A 23,705-nucleotide genomic window follows, 5' to 3' on the forward strand; every position below is an offset into this window, starting at 1 on the left:
AGTGACTGCTTTGTTGAGGGCACGGCAGATGTTTTGGGACACGTGCTTGTGTAGTGCGGGGATGGTACACCGGGCAAAATAGTGTTGGCTGGGGACCGAGTACCGAGGGACGGCCACCGCCATAAGGTTGCGGAAGGATTCCGTCTCCACCAGCCTAAAAGGCAGCATTTCCAACGCAAGCAGTCGTGAAATGTGCGAATTTAGGACTGTGGTCTGTGGGGCGTCGGGTGCGAATTTGCGCTTTCGTTCAAAGCTCTGGGATATGGACAACTGAACGCTGCGGTGGGACGTGGACGTTGATGCTGTTTCTTGAGAAACTGCCATAACAAGTGAAGACTGAGAGGAGGGGGCATCTTTGCATGCAGTATGGACAGGGGATTGCCTTGCACGCACATATATGTCTTATATTCTAGGTTCTTCAAAGTAGCCACCTTTTGCTTTGATGACTGCTTGCACACTCTTGGCATTCTCTTGATGAGCTTCAAGAGGTAGTCACTGGAAATGGTCTTCCAACAATCTTGAAGGAGTTCCCAGAGATGCTTAGCACTTGTTGGTCCTTTTTCCTTCACTCTGCGGTCCAGCTCACCCCAAACCATCTCGATTGGGTCCAGGTCCGGTGACTGTGGAGGCCAGGTCATCTGGCGTAGCACCCCATCACTCTCCTTCTTGGTCAAATAGCCCTTACACAGCCTGGAGGTGTGTTTGGGGTCATTGTCCTGTTGAAAAATAAATGATGGTCCAACTAAACGCAAACCGGATGGAATAGCATGCCGCTGCAAGATGCTGTGGCAGCCATGCTGGTTCAGTATGCCTTCAATTTTGAATAAATCACCAACAGTGTCACCAGCAAAGCACCCCCACACCATCACACCTCCTCCATGCTTCATGGTGGGAACCAGGCATGTAGAGTCCATCCGTTCACCTTTTCTGCGTCTCACAAAGACACTGTGGTTGATATCAAAGATCTGAAATTTGGACTCATAAGACCAAAGCACAGATTTCCATTGGTCTAATGTCCATTCCTTGTGTTCTTTAGCCCAAACAAGTCTCTTCTGCTTGTTGCCTGTCCTTAGCAGTGGTTTCCTAGCAGCTATTTTACCATGAAGGCCTGCTACACAAAGTCTCCTCTTAACAGTTGTTGAAGAGATGTGTCTGCTGCTAGAATCCTGTGTGTCATTGACCTGGTCTCTAATCTGAGCTGCTGTTAACCTGCGATTTCGGAGGCTGGTGACTCAGATAAACTTATCCTCAGAAGCAGGGGTGACTCTTAGTCTTCCTTTCCTGGGGCGGTCCTCATGTGAGCCAGTTTCTTTGTAGCGCTTGATGGTTTTTGCAACTGCACTTGGGGACACTTTCAAAGTTTTCCCAATTTTTGGGACTGACTGACCTTCATTTCTTAAAGTAATGATGGCCACTCGTTTTTCCTTACTTAGCTGCTTTTTTCTTGCCATAATACAAATTCTAACAGTCTATTCAGTAGGACTATCAGCTGTGTATCTGCCTGACTTCTGCACAACACAACTGATGGTCCCAACCCCATTTATAAGTCAAGAAATCCCACTTATTAAACCTGACAGGGCACACCTGTGAAGTGAAAAACATTTCCAGTGACTACCTCTTGAATCTCATCAAGAGAATGCCAGGAGTGTGCAAAGCAGTCATCAAAGCAAAAGGTGGCTACTTTGAAGAACCTAGAATATAAAACATATTTTCAGTTGTTTCACACTTTTTTGTTAAGTATATAATTCCGCAAGTGTTAATTCATAGTTATATTTTTCTGGCCTACACTAGACTCTTTTAAATAAAAGATATATTGGTGTCTGACCAGTCAGGGAGACACTATTACTGTTATTTTTTTACAGTGTGCGGTGCAGCGCGTGTACGAGGTGTACAGAGTGGAGCCGCGCGTGTACGAGGTGTACGGAGCGGAGCCGCGCGTGTACGAGGTGTACGGAGCGGAGAAGCGCGTGTACTAGGTGTACGGAGCGGAGCCGCGCGTGTACGAGGTGTATGGAGCGGAGCCGCGCGTGTACGAGGTGTACGGAGCGGAGCCGCGCGTGTACGTGGTGTACGGAGCGGAGCCGCGCGTGTACGAGGTGTACGGAGCGGAGCCGCGCATGTACGAGGTGTACGGAGCGGAGCCGAGAGTGTACGAGGTGTACGGAGCGGAGCCGCGCGTGTACGAGGTGTACGGAGCGGAGAAGCGCGTGTACTAGGTGTACGGAGCAGAGCCGCGCGTGTACGAGGTGTATGGAGCGGAGCCGCGCGTGTACGAGGTGTACGGAGCGGAGCCGCGCGTGTACGTGGTGTACGGAGCGGAGCCGCGCATGTACGAGGTGTACGGAGCGGAGCCGCGCATGTACGAGGTGTACGGAGCGGAGCCGCGAGTGTACGAGGTGTACGGAGCGGAGCCGCGCGTGTACGAGGTGTACGGAGCGGAGCCGCGCGTGTATGAGGTGTACGGAGCGGAGCCGCGCGTGTACGTGGTGTACGGAGCGGAGCCGCGCGTGTACGAGGTGTACAGAGCGGAGCCGCGCGTGTACGAGGTGTACGGAGCGGAGCCGCGCGTGTACGAGGTGTACGGAGCGGAGCCGCAAGTGTACGAGGTGTACGGAGCGGAGCCGCGTGTGTACGAGGTGTACGGAGCGGAGCCGCGCGTGTACGAGGTGTACGGAGCGGAGCCGCGCGTGGACGAGGTGTACGGAGCGGAGCCGCGCGTGTACGTGGTGTACGGAGCGGAGCCGCGCGTGTACGAGGTGTACGGAGCGGAGCCGCGCATGTACGAGGTGTACGGAGCGGAGCTGCGAGTGTACGATGTGTACGGAGCGGAGCCGCGCATGGACGAGGTGTACAGAGCGGAGCCACGCGTGTACGAGGTGTACGGAGCGGAGCCGCGCGTGTACGAGGCGTACGGAGCGGAGCCGCGCGTGTACGAGGCGTACGGAGAGGAGCCGCGCGTGTACGAGGCGTACGGAGAGGAGCCGCGCGTGTACGAGGGTGGTTCCGTTCTGTACGCCTCGTATACGTGTGGCTACACTCAGTACACCTCGTACACACGTGGCTTCGCTCCGTACACCTCGTACACGCGCGGCTCCGCTCCGTACGCCTCGTACAAGCGCGGCTCCGCTCCGTACGCCTCGTACAAGCGCGGCTCCACTCCGTACGCCTCGTACGCGCGCGGCTCCGCTCCCTACGCCTCGTACACGCGCGGCTCCGCTCAGTACACCTCGTACACATGCGGCTTCGCTCCGTACACCTCGTACACGCGCGGCTTCGCTCCGTACGCCTCGTACACGCGCGGCTCCGCTCCGTACGCCTCGTACACGCGCGGCTCCGCTCCGTACGCCTCGTAGAAGCGCGGCTCCGCTCCGTACGCCTCGTACAAGCGCGGCTCCGCTCCGTACGCCTCGTACGCGCGCGGCTCCGCTCCGTACGCCTCGTACGCGCGCGGCTCCGCTCCCTACGCCTCGTACGCGCACGGCTCGGCTCCGTACGCCTCGTACACGCGCGGCTCTGCTCCTTACGCCTCGTACACGCGCGGCTCTGCTCCGTACGCCTCGTACACGCGCGGCTCTGCTCCGTACGCCTCGTACACGCGCGGCTCTGCTCCGTACGCCTCGTACACGCGCGGCTCTGCTCCGTACGCCTCGTACACGCGCGGCTCTGCTCGGTACACCTCGTACACGCGCGGCTCTGCTCGGTACACCTCGTACACGCGCGGCTCTGCTCGGTACACCTCGTACACGCGCGGCTCTGCTCGGTACACCTCGTACACGCGCGGCTCTGCTCGGTACACCTCGTACACGCGCGGCTCTGCTCGGTACACCTCGTACACGCGCGGCTCTGCTCGGTACACCTCGTACACGCGCGGCTCTGCTCGGTACACCTCGTACACGCGCGGCTCTGCTCGGTACACCTCGTACACGCGCGGCTCTGCTCGGTACACCTCGTACACGCGCGGCTCTGCTCGGTACACCTCGTACACGCGCGGCTCTGCTCGGTACACCTCGTACACGCGCGGCTCCGCTCGGTACACCTCGTACACGCGCGGCTCCGCTCCGTACACCTCGTACACGCGCGGCTCCGCTCCGTACGCCTCGTACACGCGCGGCTCCGCACGCCTCGTACACGCGCGGCTCCGCTCCGTACGCCTCGTACACGCTCGGCTCCGCTCCGTACGCCTCGTACACGCGCGGCTCCGCTCCGTACACCTCGTACACGCGCGGCTCCGCTCCGTACACCTCGTACACGCGCGGCTCCGCTCCGTACACCTCGTACACGCGCGGCTCCGCTCCGTACACCTCGTACACGCGCGGCTCCGCTCCGTACACCTCGTACACGCGTGGCTCCGCTCCGTACACCTCGTACACGCGCGGCTCCGCTCCGTACACCTCGTACACGCGCGGCTCCGCTCCGTACACCTCGTACACGCGCGGCTCCGCTCCGTACACCTCGTACACGCGCGGCTCCGCTCCGTACACCTCGTACACGCGCGGCTCCGCTCCGTACACCTCGTACACGCGCGGCTCCGCTCCGTACACCTCGTACACGCGCGGCTCCGCTCCGTACACCTCGTACACGCGCGGCTCCACTCCGTACACCTCGTACACGCGCGGCTCCGCTCCGTACACCTCGTACACGCGCGGCTCCGCTCCGTACACCTCGTACACGCGCGGCTCCGCTCCGTACACCTCGTACACGCGCGGCTCCGCTCCGTACACCTCGTACACGCGCGGCTCCGCTCCGTACACCTCGTACACGCGCGGCTCCGCTCCGTACACCTCGTACACACGCGGCTCTGCTCCGTACACCTCGTACACGCGCGGCTCTACTCCGTACACCTCGTACACGCGCGGCTCCGCTCAGTACACCTCGTACACACGCGGCTCCGCTCCGTACACCTCGTACACGCGCGGCTCTACTCCGTACAACTCGTACACACGCGGCTCCGCTCCGTACACCTCGTACACGCGCGACTCTGCTCCGTACACCTCGTACACGCGCGGCTCTGCTCCGTACACCTCGTACACGCGCGGCTCCGCTCCGTACGCCTCGTACACGCGCGGCTCTGCTACATCCACACTGTAAACCCCTCCTGACCCCACACATAAACTTCAGCTCATCCAGCACCATGACAACCAGCACAGCAGAGTCCTGCATCCACTGAGGCCCCTGATCATGTGACCCCTGACTCCTCCCCTCCTGTGACCTCATCACAGGTCCTGTGCGCACACAGCAGCCATATATGTGGTGGCGGCTCTGCAGGTGGAGGTATGTGGAGACCCCATTACTGGGCGCAGGGGGCATTAACCCCTTCAGCACGGAGGCTCTTTGGGGGTCTTGTGTTGCACCTTTATAAGAATCATAAGGTTTTGTTCTGTATCCTGTAATAGATACATACGACCCAACTATGGAGACAGGAAGGGAGGAAACGTATTGTTCTCAGAGTACAGGACCCCCACAGTGTAATACCCCCATTATGCCCCTTATGCAGGATGTATGATGCCCTCACACAGTGTAATGCCCCCATTATGCCCCTTATCCAGTATGTATGATGCCCCACACAGTGTAATGCCCCCATTATGCCCCTTATGCAGGATGTATGATGCCCCCACACAGTGTAATGCCTCCATTATGCCCCTTATGCAGGATGTATGATGCCCCCCACAGTGTAATGCCCCCATTATGCCCCTTATGCAGTATGTATGATGCCCCCACACAGTGTAATGCCCCCATTATGCCCCTTATGCAGGATGTATGATGCCCACACAGTGTAATGCCCCCATTATACCCCTTATACAGGATGTATGATGCCCCCCACAGTGTAATGCCCCCATTATGCCCCTTATGCAGTATGTATGATGCCCCCCACAGTGTAATGCCCCCATTATACCCCTTATACAGGATGGATGATGCCCCCCACAGTGTAATGCCCCCATTATGCCCCTTATGCAGGATGTATGATGCCCCCATTATGCCCATTATGCAGGATGTATGATGCCCCCCACACAGTGTAATGTCCCCATTATGCCCCTTATGCAGGATGTCTGATGCCCCCACACAGTGTAATGCCCCTTATGCAGGATGTATGATGCCCCCACACAGTGCAATGCCCCCATTATGCCCCTTATGCAGGATGTATGATGCCCCCCACACAGTGTAATGCCCCCATTATGCCCCTTATGCAGCATGTATGATGTCCCCACACAGTGTAATGCCCCCATTATGCCCCTTATGCAGGTTGTATGATGCCCCCACACAGTGTAATGCCCCCATTATGCCCCTTATGCAGTATGTATGATGTCCCCACACAGTGTAATGCCCCCATTATGCCCCTTATACAGTGTGTATGATGCCCCCCACGCAGTGTAATGCCCCTTATGCAGTATGTGTGATGCCCCCCACACAGTGTAATGCCCCTATTATGCCCCTTATGCAGTATGGGTGATGCCCCCCGCACAGTGTAATGCCCCCATTATGCCCCTTATGCAGTATGTATGATGCCCCCCACACAGTATAATGCCCCCATTATGCCCCTTATGCAGTGTGAATGATGCCCCTACAGTACCGCCTGAGGTCCTGCAGTTGGAATAATCCCTCTGGAGTTGGTTTTCCCTTTGCCTGCTCCCCTCCATGTATACCCTCTGTAGCGCCGGCGTCCCTGCCCTCTGCTAGGCAGGGACGCTGTTCCCCTCACCTCCTTGCTCCGTGCCCGGCGTCCTCCTCCCGCTCTGCTGGCAGCGCGCGCTCCTTCCCGGCCACTGTGCTTAGGGCGCGCGCTCTCCCTCCCTCTTAAAGGGGCCGCGCGCGCCGTCCTAAGGAGTCCCCGGCCAATGGCCGGAGGACTTCACCATATATAAGGCACCTCCTCCAAAATGGAGGTGCCCGAGCAATGTTGTTGCACTGTTCACTACTCTGCTTCAGCCCTCAGGTCCCGTTGCCAGTTATCCTGCCAGATTCCTGCTTGATTATCTGCTACCTGCCTGCTAGTCTGAGGTCCGACGGTCTGCCTTCCAACTCCTGTCAGTCTGTCTAAGGACCAGCCTGCCCGCTCACCTGGGAGCGCACATCAGCCACCTGCCTGCTTGCCTGAGGTCCGACGGTCTGCCTTCCAACTCCTGTCAGTCTGTCTATGGACCAGCTTGCCCGCTCACCTGGGAGCACACATCTGCTACCTGTCTGCTAGCCTACCTGGAGGCTCCGTCGTCACGTGCTGTGACCACCTGCCTGTCCAGTGACTCCTGCCCGCTCACCTGGGAGCGCTCATCTGCTGCCTGTCTGCTAGCCTACCTGGAGGCTCTGCCGTCACGTGCTGTGACCACCCGCTTGTCCAGAGACTTCTGCCCGCTCACCTGGGAGCGCTCATCTGCCGCCTGTCTGTTGGTCTTCCTGGAGGCTCCGCCGTCACATGCTGTGACCACCCGTTCATCCAGAGACTCTCGCCTGCTCACCTGGGAGCCCGCGTCTATCATCAGCCACCACAGGTCGTACCAACCCTTTACCTAGAGACTGCCCCGGTCACTTGCCGTGACCATCTGCCCGTTCATTCAGAGACTGCCCCGGTCACTTGCCGTGACCATCTGCCCGTTCATTCAGAGACTGCCCCGGTCACTTGCCGTGACCATCAGCCCGTTCATCCAGAGACTGCCCCGGTCACTTGCCGTGACCTCCAGCCCGTTCACTCAGAGACTGTCCCGGTCACCTGCTGTGACTTCCTGCCCGTCTTCCCTGGTCGCCACCCGCTCCCTTACAAGGACCACCCCCTTGTATAGTAGCTCAGAGGTTCCGCCTCCCAGACCCGTTACACCCTCGAGCATGTATACATGCATGTATGGGAGCAGCCGGCCTTACTAGATATCGAGGCTTTGTACAGTAATATTCGGCTTGAGGATGGTATCAGAGGAGTAAGACATTTCTTTAAATCGAGATCAATACAGTGCAGCAGACATAATGACTTCATGGAGGATCTTCTAAAATTAATTCTTACTTGTAACTACTTTCTTATTGACAGGCAGTACTTCCTCCAGCTCAGGAGTACTGCGATGGGGAGCCCCTGTGCCCCCTCATATGCTAACTTATCCCTGGACTGGTGGGAGGAAACCACAATATTCTGAGATGATTATAAGTGGTGGCATCCATATACTGGGGTATGGTAGAAATATATTGACTACATTTTTATCATCTGGTCGGGGACGAGTGAACAATCTTTTTAATTTGTCGGGGAACTCAACATCAATAGAGTGGGCCTTAGATTTACATCTGAATTTAATTATAATAATAATTTTTATTTTTATAGCGCCAACATATTCCACAGCACTTTACAATTTTAGGGGGGACTTATACAGACAATACAGACTTTACAGAATAAGCTTAACTCAGATGTTAAAAGGAGTAAGGGTCGCAAGCTTACAGTCTATAAGGAAATAGGGGAGACACAAAGGTAAAATGTACATATATTCTATAATACATCCTTAATATACTAAATAGGGTAAGTACATAACACTACATGAACTGGTCGCCAGCCAGTATGTGTACAGTACAGACAGAGGCTAATCACTGCATGGATTGTATGAGCATGATTTTGAAGAAAATTTTAATATAGGCCAAACTGGGACAGTTAGATAAGTGTGTTGAGGTGATAGGCCAGTCTAAAGAAATGGGTTTTTATGGCACGCTTAAAACTGTGGGTATTGGGAATTAATCGAATTGTCTTGGGTAGTGCATTCCAAAGAGTTGGTGCTGTATGCGAGAAATCTTGGAGACGGGAGTGGGAGGTTCAGATTATGGAGGGTTTTAGTTTTAAGTCATTGGCAGAATGGAGGGCGCGGGAAAGGTGGTAGACTGAGATGAGGGAGGAGATGTAGGGCGGTGCTGAATCGTGGAGCGCTTTGTGGGTGAGAGTGATACGTTTATATTGAACTCTGTATTGGATGGGCAACCAGTGCAATGACTGGCACAGGGAAGAGGCATCGGTGTATCTGTTGGTGAGGAATATGATCCTGGCTGCTGCGATCAGGATGGATTGGAGAGGGGAAAGTTTAGAAAGAGGGAGACCGATTAGTATAGAGTTGCAATAGTCTAGACGAGAATGAATAAGAGCTACAGTAAGAATTTTTGCCGAGTCAAAGGTAAGAACATTTCTGATTCTAGAGATGTTTTTGAGGTGTAGATGACACGAACGAGCGAGTGATTTGATGTGAGGAGTGAAGGAAAGATCTGAATCGAGTATGACCCCAAGACCAACAAGTGGGCTTGTTGCTGGTTGCTGGGGAGTAATGGTGGAGCCACAAACTGAAGTGGCAATATTGGGCACAGGTAGGTTAGTGGAGGGAGGAAATACGAGTAGTTCAATTTTTGACAGATTCAGTTTTAAATAGAGGGAGGACATAGTGTTCGAGACGGCGGAAAGACAATCACTGGTATTGTGTAATAATGCAGGGGTGTTGTTTGGAGAAGAGGTGTATAATTGGGTGTCATCAGCTTAGAGATGGTACTGAAAACCGAATCTGCTGATTGTTTGTCCAATAGAAGCGGTATATAAGGAAAAAAGAAGGGGGCCTAGGACTGATCCTTGAGGAACCCCGACAATAAGGGGAAGGTGAGAGGAAGAGGAGCCAGCAAAAGATACAGTGAAGGAGCGGTCAAAGAGGTAGATCCACAGTGTCGAATGCTGCAGAGAGATCCAGGAGAATCAGCAGGGAGTAGTGACCATTAGATTTTGCTGTTAGTAGATCATTAGAGACTTTAGTGAGTGCTGTTTCAGTAGAATGTAAAGGGTCAAGAAGGGAGTTATCTGAGAAATAGAGTATTAGACAGGAGTAGACCAGGCGTTCCAAGAGTTTAGAGATAAAAGGAAGATTGGAAGCAGGTCTGTAGTTGGCCGTGCAGTTCTGGTCGAGGGATGGTTTTTTAAGTAATGGATGTATGTTGGCGTGTTTAAAAAAGGAGGGGAAAATACCAGATGAGAGGTAGAGGTTGAATATTTTAGTTAGGTGAGTGGTGACAGCTGGAGAAAGGGACTGAAGGAGATGTGAGGGAATAGGGTCACTGGTGCAGGTGGTACAGCTAGCGGAAGCAAGGAGCCTTGTCACTTCTTCCATGACTGGTTCAAAATCAGAAAATGAGCAAGATGCAGTGTGGGAGGGGGGAGCATGCATAACATTTGGGGATTGGGAGAAAATTTCCTGTCTGATATGGTCAATTTTTTCTTTGAAATAATTGGCCAGATCGTAAGCGCTGAGGTCGGTGGTCGGGCCTTGAGCTGTTTGATTAAGGAGAGAATGAAAAATGTCAAACAGGTGTTTTGGCTTATTGGGCCGTGAGATGATGAGGTTGTTAAAGTAGGATTGTTTGGAGAGGTGAAGGGCGGAGTTATAGGTTTTAAGCATGAATTTATAATGGAGCAAATCTTCGGCCAGATTAGATTTTCTCCACAGCCGTTCAGCGCACCTGGAGCACCGCTGGAGAAGACATGTTTACAGCGTGTGCCAGGATTGTCGACGTCTGTGCCGAGTTGTACTCTGTGTAGGAGGTGCAGCGTGCGGCTTCATCCAGGGCGCATAGCAATATTTCGTTATAATGCTTCAGTGCAGAGTCAGGACATGAGAGGGAGGAGATTGGGACCAATGATGTTTGCAACGTTTTCATAAATTTCTGGGTGTTAATGGATTGTATATTTCTATAGGTGAGGAAAGTGGGGGTGTCTTGAGCAGGGTGACTGTTCTTGACAGAGAATGAAAGAAGGTTGTGATCAGAGATCGGTAGAGGAGCGTTAGTAAAGTCATGTATTAAACAGAGCCGAGCGAAGATCAGGTCAAGAGTATTTCCATTTTCATGTGTAGGAGAATTAGTAAGCTGTGAAAGGCCGAAGGAGGAAGTTAGCGATAAAAGATGAGTGGCAGATGGTGAGACGGAATCGCCAATTGGGATGTTAAAGTCTCCCATGATGAGGGTGGGGATGTCATAGCATAGAAAGTTTGGAAGCCCAGTGGCAAAATGATCCACAAACTGATGGGAGGGGACGGGAGGGCGATAGACAACCGCCACTCGCAGGGAGAAGGGCCGGTAGAGTCTCACTCTGTGGGCCTCAAAAGAAGGGAAGATAAGTGAGGGTGATGGGGGGATAACCTGAAAAGTACATTTTGTTTAAAGAAGCAGACCAACACCAATTATTACCAGTTGCCGTTCCTGTATGTACTGATCAAGAAAGATTGAAATGGGACCCTAGGGACACTCATCTACCATAAACTTTCAAGCACTAATAAACTATTGAAGTGTGATAACCACCACCCCCATCCCCATACAAAGAGGAAAACCCAAGGGCCAATTTTTACGGTTGAGAAGGTACTGCTGGAATGTCACAGATTTTAATATACAGGCAATAGACCTGAACACCAGATTAAGGGATAAAGGGTACTCATGGTACATTTTCGATTCCGCATCATGGGAAAATGGGAGAGAGAGACACTCCTCCATACCAATCCAAGAGACCAAGAAGAAGATTGGACTACACGAGTAAGAAAAACTTATGACAATCAGAGTGACCGTATCTTTCATATCCTCAGAAAACACTGGGATATACTTATGGTCGACCCGGACCTGAGGGTGCTGTGGAATCTACTCCCACAATAACTTTCAGAAAGGGTTGGTCAATTAGGGACCATGCACAGTTTCTATAAAAAACCTGCACCCAAGGGGACTTGGCTAGATAGAAGAATCTGCGGTTTCTTTAGATCTGGAGAATGTTGTACATGTAATTGGATGAGACCATGTAAATCTTTCTCAAGTTCCTCCATGGTTAAAATCTTTTTCCAGTGGGATTATTCCAGCTGTAAAACCTCAGGACTAGTATATATGGCCACATGCACCTGCCCCCTAGAATATGTAGACAACATCAAGAGGGTGTCTAGGAGGAGAGCAGGGGAGCATTTGGGCGATATACGCCATGGTCGGGAGATCCCATTAGTGAGACACATGAACAGTGCACATCGAGGTGAACCCGGAGACCTCTCCTTTTGTATCATTGTGGTGGTTAAACCCAATGTGAGAGGAGGTGATCACAATAGATGTATCCTCTGAAAGGAAAGTGAGTGGATTGTTAGACTGGATTCACGAACCCCTAAGGGACTCAATGAGCAAATTTCCTATGCCTGTTTTGTGTGAATACAGCCCCATTCTGGATTATATTTTTGGATTTTATGCTCTACCCATTGCTAGTCAGTTCCCTGTGAATAGGGTTCACATATTGTTGTACTTCATCGAGATATCTGAGCTTCTATATCAGAATTATTACTTATCAGTTATATTCCACTTATACTATTTCGTCATTGACAAGTGTGGTGATCCCTGTGTATCTCTAATTGTGCAATAGAGGTCAAATTTGACCATTTAGGAATATACTGTGGGCCACCATCCCATAATTTTTGTAGTGATAAAGTAGATCTACATGCCTATTACATGATGGGAGGATGTGCAGTACTTGTTTTTAGTCTCCCATGATGCTGATCTCAGAGATAGGATTTTTCTATGTTGGTGGTATGCAATCCAATACCATATGCTATCCGGCGTGGAACGCATGCTTCCGGACATGCGCATGCGCAGATAGGAGACCGTGATGCCCTCCGGCGTGGAACGCACATGTCCGGGCACGTTTGAGCTTTCTGCTGCCCGTTGTTTTGTGCTGGATTGTGGGGCGTTCTTGAGAATTTATTTTTGTTCCATCTGTCTTTAGTTGATCCCACTGATGCATCAGATAAGTCCTCAGAGAATTATAATTAGAGGAACCCATGGACATATTAGGATTTGTGAAGCTGACCTCCGCTCTCCTCTATTTCCTTTGAATTTATTGTGTGACCTGTATTTTAGAACAGTAGTTCCTGGTTTGTTTTGTTTCCATGTGTAAATTGAATTTGACTCGTAGTCTTTGATATCTCTCTCAATCTTAGTTTTTTTGATGTCTGAGATAGTATCCTCCAGACTTTGTAAATTCTTTTGCATATTTTGTTTGAGTTTTGGATCCAAAAAGGCTTCTACACCAGGCGGAATAAGCTAGAAACAAATATCAAACGCAATGTAACTTGGTTATCCTATAAGGGTTTTTTTAAATGTGGCCATAAACCCTGTAAAGCATGCAACTATGTTAATAAAACCGACACATTTGAAGAAAACCTAACGGTACAGCAATTTTCAATACACAATTTCATCAATTGTAACACTATAGGGGGTCATTTATTTAATAGAGTATATAGAGAGTTAGCTACAATACGTGGAATGCACATCAGGTCCGCTAAAAAATGTATTAGAAGACATTAATCTATTAAGATATTTGGCAGTCGGCACCACACAATCTAAATCACTGAAATATGATACGGGGGGCAATGGTAACTGTGCAACAAAGCACATAAAGAAGTAGGTAGAGAAAAGCTTGCACAGTGAGATAATGCACATCCAAAAATAATAATAATTACTACAAATAATAAATACTATGGCAACTTTATTTCATGTAGGGACACACAAGTGGTTAAAAAACATACGACCCCTGATGAAGCTACTGTAGTAGCGATACATGTAGGGCATAGATACCTACGGAGGGAGTCCACTGTAGAGAGATAAACCCTACGCGTATCGCTACTACAGTAGCTTCGTCAGGGGCTGTATTTCTCTTGCTGATCAAAAAGGTCATAGTATTTGTATAACCCTGAATGCTGAATTCTATTCGTTTGGAAACAATCATGTTTACTGTGCTAATGACAAATTGTACTAAGTCAGCTGAAAGTTTATTTACAACAGCCCCTGTGATACCAACTATGTAAATAGATTAGCTCAAACAATGATAAGTGATCCCAGCACCTTTACCTCTTTTACCTGGGCTTTATGACCTCACATAGATGGAAATATAAACAGGGATGTCTGTAGTGCTGTAGACGGAATGAAATTTGGGACAGAGAATCACGGAACATCAGAAGGACTTTGGAAGGAGAATGGGAGACATCCTTCAGGAAAGTAGATGGATTGCATGGCATCTAAAGAGACACAGATTTGTATTCTACATGATTCTAGTCTAAGGGTATCAGCCCTCACTGGAAAGTTTCAGATCTGCTCCATTAACCATCAGAGAGACCATGGATACTTTTGGGAAGTCCAGGAGAGGACGAAAAAGTCACTTGGCCCCATGGATATGCTGTTTTGGTGTTACTGGGAGGGACCCACCGGTCACCTAGAACCCATGGAGACATTTGGAGTTGCCAGGAGGGACCCACCGGTCATCTGGTCCCATGGAAACTCTCGGAGAGGCCAGGATGGGACCATCGGGTCTCCTGGTCTTCTACCTCGCTGCCTTTCTCTGTGGGGGCCTACCAGAAGCGGAGGGCCACTGGTTGAGGTAGTCAGTCCTGGAAGTCTCCAAAGTTGCAGCTGTTCTATCCCAGGTGGGCAGAGAAGGAAGGGTGAGACTATGTAATGTTGTACCATCTTGGGTATTTGCTGGGACTGTTCTGTATGTTTAATGTCCGCTTTGTGGTTCAATAAAGTATTGCCACGCTGTTTTACCCTCACCCTGTGTTGTTTGAGTAGCGTTACGCCCACAGAAGACCCCGGGTCTTCACAGTCCCTGACCAGAGCGGCTCATGCTGTATTCTTCAGACAAGGTGCATTAAATAAACAGTGAGCTGACCTCCCTCTCCATTTTCTCATTATATGCATGTTTTCCTTATAGTGACAAATATTTATTTTTGCTAAAACTGTGATATTTTCACTTGAAACTTTTTTTAGACCTTTTTTATAAACTTTTTAAAATAACTCTCATTAGTGAGATCATACAACACAGAAGCCTTTGATTGCTCAGGTGATGCACTGTACTACTGTAGTGCCGTGTATTATCACTGCCTGTCAGTGTAATACTAACTGCCCCATACACATGAGATAAGTGTTGGCTGAAGGATCATTTGGCAGACGGCTATCTCTCCAGACTCCCCCATACACAAATATTCCTGCTTTCCTGTGGTTTGTATGTCTGACTGCATCTGTAGGGAGGTCCCCAAATACATTATATAGTCGACCAAAATCAGTGCTTCCATGTAACTTTAGTCTAATGTTTATGGAGGCGTTAAAAAGTAAGTTATGGAACTCTGCCTCTGGCCCGGCCTAATAGACTTTTGTACATTACAGGCCCAGTACTTTGGGGAGGAGGGCATTCAGCCGAACTCTGTCACACCTTCTTAGATGCCATGTTTGCTTTTTGCAGGAGCAAGTGGTTAAACTGCCAGGGATTTTATTGCTGCCACACCTGTGCCATCCCTGAGGTGTACATCTATGTTTTGGTGCCCAAAAGAGTTCATAACATGTTAAAAAATTACAAAATGTGTCTTCTGCTTTTTGCATGTTTTTTCTTTTTACAAGAATTGTTGGTGCAAATTTTCTTTTGAAACATTTTAATATCTGCTTTTTTCAGTTTTTTTTTCTTGTAATATAGGAAAGCCTAAGGCTAGAAATAAAACCCATAATACACTGTACATGTAGACTTTAGTATCAAATAATTTCTGTCTGCGGCATTTGTGCAAACAAAACAGCTTTTATAAAAGCCTCAAACTTCTGTGTGTGAATCAGACCTGAGATCTAACTTGATAGAAGATTACAGTTCGGGGAAGACGGGAAACATTCATACAGACGGCCAGTGGTGATGTAGTCAGTGACGGACTGTCTCCAAATATGGTTTTAGATCCGTAGTAGAAGATGTTGCCTCATCATGAAGTAGTTATTTCTCATATCACGTGAAATAAATATCTCCTGCAGTATTGCCAATGCCAATTCCAGTGACCCAAAATGAGACGAGAATTAGCGTTATGGAAGGTGAGTCTATGAGAAACGTATTCAGCTGCAGACTTCGAGGAAGAAATTGCTTGTTGTCTGTGGCCTAAAATATGTAGGTTTTATTACTAGATGTAAAGAAAAAACTAAAAACTGTAAAATAATAAATCTCCTCATATGTTTCCCTTATTATCTCCAGTAATTGTATTATTACACAGAATTCTTTATGATGTTACATCGGGTCATCTTCTTCTCCTTCAGGTCTCTACAATACCGGATCCTCTCAGTGAAGATCGTCTATATAAGAACATTTTCCTGATTTACCCATCAAAGATGGATATGGACAGGGACAAGATGGCGGAGAGTATATTACACCTCACCCTAGAGATCCTCTTCCGGCTTACTGGAGAGGTGAGAGATTCTGATGACCTCACATTACATCATTCTTATCTATGGGAATAGCAGATGGACAGAACTGGAGAGGTGAGGACTCTGGAAATGTCTGTAGTGAGATTTATTAATGTGTCTCTCCATAACCAGAGATTAATGACGGGGCCTCCACCTCACCCCCTGATACATGAGGACATCAATGACCAGATCCTAGAACTCGCCTACAAGATGATTGAGCTGCTGACTGGAGAGGTGACACTGCTGGGAATGCTGGGAAATTATACAGTAACACTGTAAAGGGATCGGGGAGATGACGGTATCATTGTATGTGTCAGGTTCCTATAAGGTGTCAGGATGTCGCTGTCTATTTCTCCATGGAGGAGTGGGAGTATTTAGAAGGACACAAAGATCTGTACAAGGACATCATGATGGAGGTTCCCCAGCCCCTCACATCACCAGGTAATAGACAGGACTAAATACACACGGCCTATAATAATCTGTATGTAAAGAATGAATTCAGTCCCTGTATGTGTTTCCTCCAGATCCATCCAGTAAGAGCACAACACCAGAGAGATGTCCCCGTCCTCTTCTTCCACAGGACTGTAAACAAGAAGATCACAATGTTTCTCAGGTAGAGAGAAGATGTCATGAGATCTTCCCTATGATGTGTAGACGGCTGTAAAAGTCATGTCTTCAGTCTTGTTTTATCCACCATTATTATGTTTTATACTTGTGTAATGAGAACAGTGGAGATGGCAGGATTAGAGCTGATCATACATGTGACTTCTCCATCTGTCTGTGACTTTTATAATATTTGTTTCAGGGTGAAGATCTGACCCATATTAATACTATAGAGGCAGATTCCTATATATGACTACCCAGGTGAGTAGTAACCATGAAATGTTGAGAAGTCTCAGATTTTTCTCAGTAATAGTGCTGGAGAACGCAGCACTAATGGACCAGGGTGCACGAGTAGGGTCCAAACCGCATATAATATAAGAGAAACCTCGGCACTCAGGTAATGAATTTTAGCAAAAGCAATTTTAATTGCAGCCCACAGCAGAAAAAAAACAACTCACGTTTCGGTCTATACGACCTTCATCAGTGTACCACTTGTTGGGAATGACAATAGGAAAGGAGGGTGAGGACGCAGTGTCTCAGGCACGTGATCCCTTAGGGCCAGAAGACAGGGAGAATGGGCTAAGGGATCACGTGCCTGAGACACTGCATCCTCTACCCTGGTGAGTAGTGACCACTAAATTCTGAGAAGTAACAGTTATTCTCAGTCACCGGCTGTGGCTGCTTTATCAGTTGTGTAGTCCGGCCGTATCACAATCGTGTGATCACCATTTTGCCGCTAGACCACAACATTCTCCTCCGTTCGAAAATATTCAATTTACTTTGTGTAATTGTGAAAGACCTTTTCTATAGAAATTACAACCTGGAGGATCCACCTACCCCCTGGGATTAGTAGACGCTGACTGTTACCTGCCCAGATCTGTAAACTACAAAGCCAAATGACAGCGTACATAGAATGTGCTGACAAGTGAGAAAATCACTTGAAGAAAAATATTCTGATGAGCCTGTAAGAGAAAGCGGAGGGTAATGATGCTGTTGGCTTCCTAGATCCCTGATATCTTATTGGATGAATCTACCTTCTCTCCCTTCTGTGCTGCTGAATGTTCTCATATGGTCCCTACAAGACCAGGTCCAGTCTTTCTGGCCAAAGTTTGCTTTTTTGATCGATAACATTAAATGTCCAGTGAGGGACAAGTGTGAATTTCTGTACAATAACAACAGAGTTTCCCTTTATACTTTTCAGTTTCTTTTTAAACCAACTAACTTCAAACAGGATCTTGATAAACTGCATAAATAACATTACACCTGTGCCATGATATATCTAAGCTGTGCGTGGCTGATGGCAGTAATATACATCTATTCACGCCTGCAGGAGATGTGGTGGCATGGCTCGAGCCCTGGTTTCATGGAATCACTCCACGTCATAAATTCCATTATGCTTTCAATCCTAAAGAATTCAGATTCCAGCACAATCTCTCTTGAAATGGGGGCACTATTACTTTCTCTACTCATCTGGTCAGGACTCATCATACCTCCAATGGTCCACCATAAATGAGTGCATCTCCAGTTTAGTGTTGGAGTTCTCCCTTCATACATACGTTGTTGTTGGGGATGTAACATGTTTATATATTCTTTCTTTTTTTTACAAGTTCATTCTGTATGATAGTCTGATTGTGGTGGGATCGGCCGGCCTCACTTATGTGAGTCTGTAACCCCCTTGTCGTCTTTCAAAAAGATCTCCTTTGCCTCTTCCAAATGCCAGAGATCTAAATTTAAGACCCCTCAGCTCTGCAGTATTGTAAAAAACTTCACTTTAAATGTCTAATATTTCTTCTTGACACTCATGTGATAGAAAATATTGTCCCTTACGATAGTTTAGATTGCCAAGAGCCACCGAGCCCCAGACTCTAATTACCCCAGAGAGGTTTCTCCACTAGTTACTCATTTTTCTCTGAAGACTGTTGAGTTTGGTCATTTCAGCAGATGTGTTGTTGTCTATACTCACAGTTTTTGACTTCAGTAATACTCTGATTTAACCCCTTCCCACAGACAGTTTTTTGTTCCTAATCAGGCCCCATTTTTCAAATCTGATGTGTGTCACTTTATGTGGTGATAATTTTGTAATTCTTCACAAAGGATAATAGGAAACAAATGGACCTTACAAATTATTTTCCAACTTCTCTTGAATCTGACAATCCCCTATATACGGGTTGTACACTACTATCTGGGCACATGGCAGGTTAAGAAGGGAAGGAGCGCCATTTAGCTATTAGGAATGCAGATTTTCCTGGAAAAATCGCAGACACAATGTATTGGGGGCACTGTTCATGGTCACCTGGCAGCTCAAAAGATGGCCACCACAAACAGGCTTGTCACTATCTACTCCATTTACACATTTCACAAATTACTTTGCTCATCACCCTTTAACCCCTCTATATGGATCTGGACTTACACAGAGACCCCTAGGCTTGGGCCACGGTGTTACCTGCTAGTCTGTGGAGTGAGATGGGTAGAAGAATAGTCAGGTAGCCAGATCACAACCAGGAGGGCAGAGAAAGTACAAGATCAGAAGACACAAGAGTAGTCAGTAAACGGGCCGAGGTCACAACAGGAACCAAATACACAAGCCGGGAGCTGAGCACAGAGGACTGAACCAGAGGAGAACAAGGCTGGATCTGGCAGCTTCCGGCAATATGCTTCCAGCTTTAGTAGGGTGCGGTGCTTTCCATATGGCTGAAGCAGGGAGCAGATTACTCCAGCTGGACAGCACACACACCCATACCGCCAGACTGGATGGTACTACTGGTCCCAGGTTACCTAATCTTGGTGGCTGGACAGAGCCTGCACCTTTTACTCCATATTTGGGAGGCAGAATGAACAAACAGTTGATCACCACGCTCCACTGGTTCATCCTATGAGGTTTTCTATTAGATGGTCATTGTCCTGGTGAATAAGTGATTTTTTTTTTTTATAGAACCTGCCTTTATTTATGGACAGTTTAAGTAGAAATGTTCAAAAATATAAAATTCAAGGCTTTTTTATTAAAAAATAATAATTGGGTTTATTCTTGGCAGATATATGTACCAGGAGATCAGAGGGACAGGAGACATCTTCAATTTTCAAATCAGATAATTTTCAGATCCCACAGGATACAATTGAAGTGAATGCCATTACTCCAGATATACCATCACCCCTTCCCAGCAAAGATCTGTCATCTGTTCCTATGAAACAGGTCCTGTCTTCTGATTCATTACCGACTACTAATGAAAATCAAAGTCACAAAATAAGCATTAAAAAACAAACTGCTCCTAATGCAAAGAAGCCATTTTCACATTCAGAATATGGAAATAGTTTTCCTCTCAAAAAGTCTTTTCTTAAACATCAAAAAATTCACACCGCGAAGAATAGATTTTCTTGCTCCAAGTGTGGGAAATGTTTTAATCAGAAATCAAGTCTTGTTAGGCATGAGAGAACTCACACAGGACAGAAACCATTTTCCTGTTCAGAATGTGGGAAATGTTTTACAGAGAAATCAACTCTTATCACACATCAGAGAACTCACACAGGGGAGAAGCCTTTTCCATGTTCCGAATGTGGAAAATGTTTTAACCAGAAATCTAGTTTTCTTAAGCACCAGAGAACTCACACAGGAGAGAAGCCTTTTTCATGTTCAGATTGTGGGAAATGTTTTGTTCTGAAATCATATCTTAATATACATCAGAGAACTCACACAGGGGAGAAGCCATTTTCATGTACAGAATGTGTGAAATATTTTACAGAGAAATCAACTCTTATTGCACATCAGAGAACTCACACAGGGGAGAAGCCATTTTCTTGTTCAGAATGTGGGAAGTGTTTTGCACAGAAATCAAATCTTATCAAGCATCACAAAACTCACACAGGGGAGAAGCCTTTTTCGTGTTCAGAATGTGGGAAATGTTTTGCAAAGAAATCAAAGCTTATCACACATCAGAGAACTCACACAGGGGAGAAGCTTTTTCCATGTTCAGAATGTGGAAAATGTTTTACAGAGAAATCAACTCTTATCAAACATCACAAAACTCACACAGGGTAGAAGCCATTTTCATGTTCAGAATTTGGGAAATGTTTTGCAAACAAATCAAAGCTTATCACACATCAGAAAACTCACACAGGGGAGAAGCCTTTTCCATGTTCAGAATAAGGAAAATGTTTTAACTAGAAATCTGATTTTGATAAGCACCAGAGAACCCACACAGGGGAGAAGCCTTTTTCATGTTCAGATTGTGGGAAATGTTTTGTACAGAAATCACATCTTAATAAACATCAGAGAATTCACACAGGGAAGAAGCCTTTTTCATGTTCAAAATGTGGGAAATGTTTTAACCAGAAAGCGCATCTTGATAACCAACGGAGAACCCACACAGGGGAGAATGCTGCAACTACACACAACTAGTCTCTGTACAGACAAGAAAGGCCCTAGCTGCACAACTAAAAACACCACCACAGACCTAACTCCTTAATAAGCCGTTGAGGAGTTTCTCATACCTCCTGAGGAACCAGAGGGGAGGCTGCAACACACTGTCAACAAGGGGAAAGAAAAGTATGAAGTAAAATACGAAAACCCTGAATGAGAAACAAAAACACATTCATATAGGGCAAAAAAGTCAAGCTAAGGAGAACAAAAAATAGAAGGAACAAGTATAATCTCTCAAAAACCTAACATTGTTAGAATGAAAAGATACTGGGAGGGAAAGCAAACTGACCGGGAGGATAGTTTCACCTTTGTGGTGAAACTTACAAAATTCATCCTCACCAACTGTATATGTAAAACCTGTCCATTTATAATGACCACGGACAAGATAAAGATTCCCAACTCACATCAGGACCACAAGATCCCAGGTACTTTCAGCTTCATCACATGTAATGTACTTAATTATATGTACCAAATGGTCAACTGGGGGTCTGTACGTAGGGGAGACAGGGCAAAAACTTAGAACAAGGATGAATTCTCATCGCCACACAAAAAAAGACAGAATAGATCTACTTGTGGACACTTATTTTTACGGCCACAACTGCTTCTCCCTTTCCAAAACTGAGATTTCTGCTTCACATCACTTGTCTCATCTATTGCATTATTCCTGTGCCATGTTGTGTATAAATATGTGACTCTTCAGATTTTGTGTTATACTATGTCTGATGAAGAGACCTGAGTAGTCTCGAAAGCTTACTGACTAATGGCTAACTGAAAAGATGGCATCAAAAACTGAGGACTCTCAAACTGTAATATTTGTCTCCATACAGCAATTTTAAGATCTCTCCACAGGTGTTCAATGGGATTTAGATCCAGACTCCTTGCTGGTCAGAACTCTCCAGCACTTTGATTTCATCCATTTTCTGGGTGCTTCTTGAAGTATGTTTGGGGTTATTGTCATGCTGGAAGACCCATGACCTAGGACGCAAACCCAGCTTTCTTGAGCCAATAGAAAAGGGGGGGTGTAGTCTCTCGGCCAATGGGTGTGGGGAGGGCGTGGCATGACACATGGCAATCACTGCTACACCGCCGCATCCATGGCAAACGCGTCATATGATCCATCATGCCGCAAGCACGTGGGGAACCACGTGACCGCGCGTCATGGAGCACAGATTGATACGGCCAGCGAGGACACCACAGAGAACAGTGAAGCATGAAGTATAACATGATTATATGAGATCATAGTATAAATGCATAATAAGATATAAGAACATATCTCTCAAAATATCGATCTATAAATGCGAAATATATCTAAATTATATATAAATTATATTCTATTATATATATATAAAATATATAGAAATTATTAACTACTACCCAACCATGCTACACTGCTCAAAAAAATAAAGGGAACACTTAACAGAATATAACTCCAAGTAAATCAAACTTCTGTGAAATCAAGCTGTCCATTTAGGAAGCAACACTGATTGACAATCAATTTCACATGCTGTTGTGCAAATGGAATAGACAATAGATGGAAATTATTGGCAATTATCAAGACCCCCTCAATAAAGGAGTGGTTCTGCAGGTGGGGACCACAGACCACATCTCAGTAGCAATGCTTTGTGGCTGATGTTTTTGTCACTTTTGAATGTTGGTTGTGCTTTTACACTCGTGGTAGCATGAGACGGACTCTGCAACCCACAGAAGTTGCTCAGGTAGTGCAGCTCATCCAGGATGGCACATCAATGCGAGCTGTGACAAGAAGGTTTGCTGTGTCTGTCAGCGTAGTGTCCAGAGGCTGGAGGCGCTATCAGGAGACAGGTAAGTACTCCAGGAGACGTGGAGGGGGCCGTAGAAAAGCATCAACCCAGCAGCAGGACCGCTACCTCCGTCTTTGTGCAAGGAGGAACAGTAAGAGCACTGCCAGAGCCCTGCAAAATGACCTCCAGCAGGCCAGAAAAGTGCATGTGTCTGCACAAACGGTTAGAAACCGACTCCATGAGGGTGGTTTGAGGGCTCGACGTCCACAGATGGGGTTGTGCTCACAGCCCAAGACCGTGCAGGACACTGTGCTCTTCACGGATGAAAGCAGGTTCACATTGAGCACATGTGACAGACGTGACAGAGTCTGGAGATGCCGTGGAGAGCGATCTGCTGCCTGCAGCATCCTTCAGTATGACCGGCTTGGCAGTGGGTCAGTAATGGTGTGGGGTGGCATTTCTTTGGAGGGCCGCACAGCCCTCCATGTGCTCGCCAGAGGTAGCCTGACTGCCATTAGGTACCGAGATGAGATCCTCAGACCCCTTGTGAGACCATATGCTGGTGCGGTTGGCTCTGGGTTCCTCCTAATACAAGACAATGCCAGACCTCATGTGGCTGGAGTGTGTCAGCAGTTCCTGCAAGATGAAGGCATTGAAGCTATGGACTGGCCCACCCATTCCCCAGACCTGAATCCCATTGAGCACATCTGGGACAT

General features: G+C 47.7%; 1 protein-coding gene across 2 annotated transcripts in view; it reads left to right on the top strand.

Annotated features, from left to right (window-relative positions):
• Positions 1-5,186: 5,186 nt before the first annotated feature.
• LOC141194401 (uncharacterized) overlaps positions 5,187-23,705 on the top strand; it is a 56,940-nt gene continuing 38,421 nt past the window's right edge. Inside the window, exons 1-5 of one of the 2 annotated variants that reach the window (XM_073662308.1) lie at positions 5,187-5,271; positions 16,066-16,215; positions 16,345-16,446; positions 16,530-16,653; positions 16,737-16,825. In XM_073662308.1, the coding sequence (XP_073518409.1) occupies positions 16,138-16,215; positions 16,345-16,446; positions 16,530-16,653; positions 16,737-16,825 (393 nt within the window). In that variant the 5' untranslated portion in view covers positions 5,187-5,271; positions 16,066-16,137. The remainder of the gene's footprint in view (positions 5,272-16,065; positions 16,216-16,344; positions 16,447-16,529; positions 16,654-16,736; positions 16,826-23,705) is intronic. The other variant, XM_073662307.1, reaches the window with a different exon arrangement.

Source organism: Phyllobates terribilis, unplaced genomic scaffold, assembly GCF_046119375.1.
Source record: "Phyllobates terribilis strain yellow unplaced genomic scaffold, ASM4611937v1 Scaffold_70__1_contigs__length_7381418, whole genome shotgun sequence".
Classification (NCBI taxonomy): domain Eukaryota; kingdom Metazoa; phylum Chordata; class Amphibia; order Anura; family Dendrobatidae; genus Phyllobates; species Phyllobates terribilis.